The sequence below is a fragment of the Malaclemys terrapin genome, chromosome 10, assembly GCF_027887155.1.
Source record: "Malaclemys terrapin pileata isolate rMalTer1 chromosome 10, rMalTer1.hap1, whole genome shotgun sequence".
NCBI lineage: Eukaryota > Metazoa > Chordata > Testudines > Emydidae > Malaclemys > Malaclemys terrapin.
In genome coordinates this window covers 1,237,156-1,241,606 of record NC_071514.1, presented here as the reverse complement: position 1 = coordinate 1,241,606, position 4,451 = coordinate 1,237,156, and the positions used below count along the sequence as shown (strand labels likewise).

The window sequence follows — 4,451 nt, the reverse complement described above, 5'->3', positions numbered from 1 at the left end:
CACTGGTGGGGCAGCCCACTCTCTCCAGGAATCCTGCGGAGCCAGCACCATCGTCGGCCCCAAATAACCTCAGACGGGAAACGTCCCACTTGGCCTCCTCCCAGCCTGCCATGCTCGGGTCCAGCCTCGCACCCTATCCCCCATCCTAGAGAGCGAGAGACCCTGGAGAGGGTCCAGCTCCTCTCACTGCCTGCCCCGGCTCTCCCAGTGCACCCCTCGCCCCTGCCCTCCCAGTGCCCCCCACACCCCTGCCCCGGCTCTCCCAGTGCCCCCCACGCCCCTGCCCCAGCTCTCCCAGTGCCCCCCATGCCCCTGCTCTCCCAGTGCCCTCCACGCCCCTGCCCCGGCTCTCCCAATGCCCCCCACGCCCCTGCCCCGGCTCTCCCAATGCCCCCCACGCCCCTGCCCTCCCAGTGCCCCTCACACCCCTGCCTCGGCTCTCCCAGTGCCCCCCACACCCCTGCCCCGGCTCTCCCAGTGCCCCCCACGCCCCTGCCCTCCCAGTGCACCCCACACTCCTGCCCCGGCTCTCCCAGTGCCCCCAATGCGCCTGCCCTCCCAGTGCCCCCCACACCCCTGCCCCGGCTCTCCCAGTGCCCCCCACAACCCTGCCCTCCCAGTGCCCCCCACACCCCTGCCCTGGCTCTCCCAATGCCCCCCACGCCCCTGCCCCGGCTCTCCCAGTGCCCCCCACGCCCCTGCCCTCCCAGTGCCTCTCACACCCCTGCCTCGGCTCTCCCAGTGCCCCCCACACCCCTTCCCCGGCTCTCCCAGTGCCCCCCACGCCCCTGCCCTCCCAGTGCACCCCACACCCCTGCCCTCCCAGTGCCCCCAATGCGCCTGCCTTCCCAGTGCCCCCCACAACCCTGCCCTCCCAGTGCCCCCACACTCCTGCCCCGGCTCTCCCAGTGCCCCCCACGCCCCTGCCCCTGCTCTCCCAGTGCCCCCCACGTCCCTGCCCTCCCAGTGCACCCCACACTCCTGCCCCGGCTCTCCCAGTGCCCCCAATGCGCCTGCCCTCCCAGTGCCCCCCACACCCCTGCCCTCCCAGTGCCCCTCACACCCCTGCCTCGGCTCTCCCAGTGCCCCCCACACCCCTGCCCCGGCTCTCCCAGTGCCCCCCACGCCCCTGCCCTCCCAGTGCACCCCACACTCCTGCCCCGGCTCTCCCAGTGCCCCCAATGCGCCTGCCCTCCCAGTGCCCCCCACACCCCTGCCCTCCCAGTGCCCCCCACACCCCTGCCCCGGCTCTCCCAGTGCCCCCCACAACCCTGCCCTCCCAGTGCCCCCCACACCCCTGCCCTGGCTCTCCCAGTGCCCCCCACACCCCTGCCCTCCCAGTGCCCCCCACACCCCTGCCCTGGCTCTCCCAGTGCCCCCCACACCCCTGCCCTGGCTCTCCCAGTGCCCCCCACGCCCCTGCTCTCCCAGTGCCCTCCAGGCCCCTGCCCCGGCTCTCCCAGTGCCCCCCACGCCCCTGCCCTCCCAGTGCCCCCCACGCCCCTGCCCCGGCTCTCCCAATGCCCCCCACGCCCCTGCCCCGGCAGTGTGGATTTGGGCTCCACCACTCCTCATGTCCGGTGAGGAGCATGAGAAGCCCAGGGGCAGAAGGAGATGCCTGGTTGGCCCTGCCCCTCAGCGTCAGCCCCAGGGGCCCGTCTCCTCCAGCAGCACACCGACCCCTCACGGCCCCAGGCCGAGCTGGGCACAAGGTCAGGGTCCACCAACCCGGCCCATCCAGGCACGGGGCTTTACCCAGGGCCCAAGCCAGGCCCTGGCCTCACAGGTAGCTGCTGTCGACGCTGCCGGTCCCATTGCCCAGTCGGCTCTGGGCTCCAGGCATCTCGTGCGCCAGGGTGGTCGTGGTGCTCCGCTTGGCGTGCAAGGAGGTGGCGGAGCAGCGGGAGGATCCAGTTGCCGGGGAACAGGGCTCAGGCCCCGCTCCGTGCCCCCCCCAGCAGCAGTGCCCCAGCCCCCTGTGGAAGGGGATGGTGAAGAGGCCGTAGGTGAGGGGGTCCAGGCAGGCGTTGAGGAGGCCGAAGATGAAGAGGACGTGGGTGAGGGACTGGGAGACGGTCTCCTCCATGGCGCGGGGGCAGAACCAGTACCACAGTCCCAGCAGGTAGTAGGGCGTCCAGCACACGATGAAGGAGCTGACGATGACCAGGCTCAGCTTCAGCACACGCAGCCGCGCCCGTGGGATGTTGCTGGTGGAGCGGCGCAGGGCCACCTCCTTGGAGACTAGAGCAACAGGGAGCAGGGCTGTCAGGGCGGGGCGCAGCCCCCACACGCCACGTTAGCCATGGGGGGAGCTGGCAAAGCCCAGGGCCCCGCCCCCCGCGGCCCCACACCACTCAGCGTGCTAGCCGGTGGCATCTCCCGAGAGGACCGGCCGTCTGCAGGGAGCCCCGGCCACGAGGGCCCAGCTGTGAGCCCCAGGGCCAGGCTCACTTCACTGCCCCACACGGGGCAGCCGGCTCTCTGGGAAACCGGGCCCCACAGACGAGCCTCGGGGCAGGGACCTTGGGCCTGAGTCTGGAACTCGGGACCGGTCCAACCCTCGGCATGAGCCAGAGCTGCCTCAGGGCCGCCCCAGCTCCCCCCAGCTCCTCCACAGCCCCATGTGTCCCTAGGCCCACCTCCCAGCCCCTCCCCAGCCCCCTGCAGCTAGCGCCAGCCCACTCACAGAGGCCGGTGCCCATGCGCCGGGAGATCTCCAGCAGGATGCGGGAGTAGCAGGAGACCATGATGAGCAGCGGCAGGAGGAAGAGGCAGGCGAAGCCCAGCATGTTGTAGGCCGTCTCGTGCCAGCGCCGGGGGAAGCTGCCCCACGTGGTGCACTGGGTGAAGGTCTGCGGGGAGCGGATGGTGACTGTGTGGAACAGGAACAGCTGGAAGCAAAGCAGAGCGAGAGAGAGGGGAGCTGGGCCCGCGCCCGACCCAGCCGGGCCACGAGCGAGACAGGGAGCGGGCTCTGCCAGCCCCCCAACCCCTCCAGCACCCGGGGGAGGGCCAGCGCTTGGAACCACAGACGTTTGTGGGCCAAGCTAGCCTGCTGGGGACCTGGGCATCGGGGGACAAGAGGCTGTTCTAGCCCCCCCACGCCCTGTGGGGTGAGCTGAGCCGCAGGGAGATGGGGGCGTCTGCCCTGCCCACCTGAGCTGCCAGGAATGGCTTTTTCATGAGGGAGCCCCCCAGAGAGCCCCCCGCACACCATCTCTCCCCCCTCACACCCCACCCCCCAGCTCACACTTCTGCTGCCTGACTCACAGCCCCAGCAGGCTCCTGCGAGCCCCCTTCAGCCAGTGGGGCGAGGAGCAGCGCAGTGTGAGGAGCCCCCTCCATGTGAGATGAGTTGGGGGGGCTCAGCGGCCCCCGTTCTGCACAGAGCTAACAGCACAAGATCCCCACCCATTGCTAACTGGCCCAGCAGTCTCTGCTCCGCTCGGGGGGCTTCGGCAGAACAGGGGCGGGAGCCCAGGGCTGGGACAGCAGGGGCTGTGGGATGGATACCTGTGGGGGGAGAACGGGGCGGTACCTGCGGTGGGGAGGGGCAGCAGATATCTCAGGGGTGGGGACCAGCAGGTACCTGGGGTGGGACGGGCCGCGGGTATCTGGGGGGTGGGGACCGGCGGGTACCTGAGGCTGGAGGGGCAGCAGGTATCTGGGGGGTGGGGACCGGCGGGTATCTGGGGCGGGAGGGGCAGCGGGTATCTGGGGCTGGAGGGGCAGCAGGTATCTGGGGGGTGGGGACCAGCAGGTACCTGGGGCGGGAGGGGCAGTGGGTACCGGAGGCTGGAGGGGCAGCAGGTATCTGGGGTTGGGGCGACCGGCGGGTACCTGGGGTGGGAGGGGCAGCGGGTACCTGGGGGGTGGGGACCGGCGGGTACCTGGGGCGGCAGGGGACCGGCGGGTACCTGGGGCACGGAGAGCCCAGCACTCAGCAGCCAGGCCACATACAGCATGAGCCGGTTCCTCCTGTGGGCCTGGGCGATGGCCAGCGGGCGCAGGATGGCAGCCTGGCGGTCCAGGCTGATCACCACGGTGATGAAGGCCGAGGCATACATGGCCAGCAGCTTGAGGTACATGAGGAGACGGCAGGCCAGGTCCCCCGCCCGCCACTGCACCGTGATGTTCCAGACGGCGTCCAGCGGCATCACCACGAAGGTGACCAGCAGGTCGGCCGCCGCCAGGTGCAGCAGGAGCACGCGGACGTGCGAGAGCTTCCCACGCCGCCCGCCCGCGCCCGCCCACAGCACCGCCAGGTTGCCAGCGGCCGAGAGGGTGAGCAGCACAAAGGTGAGGATGACGCGGGCCTTGGCGGCGGGGGAGAAGGTGGGCAGCTGCAGGGCCCCCTCGCTCCCGTTGGGCCAGGGGCCCCACCCACAGCCGCCCTCGGAGGGCAGGAGGCTGCTGCAGGGTACCATGCCCGCTCCCTGGCTGACGTTCAT

The 4,451-nt window shown here is 71.4% G+C and overlaps 1 protein-coding gene across 1 annotated transcript; it reads right to left on the bottom strand.

Annotated features, from left to right (window-relative positions):
* Positions 1–1,780: 1,780 nt before the first annotated feature.
* On the bottom strand, positions 1,781–4,451 carry LOC128844416 (gonadotropin-releasing hormone II receptor-like). Its single transcript, XM_054042141.1, has 3 exons — positions 3,918–4,451; positions 2,687–2,891; positions 1,781–2,241 (listed from the first exon to the last, which is right to left on the bottom strand). The coding sequence occupies exons 1-3, from the start codon at positions 4,449–4,451 to the stop codon at positions 1,781–1,783; spliced, it is 1,200 nt and encodes a 399-aa protein (XP_053898116.1).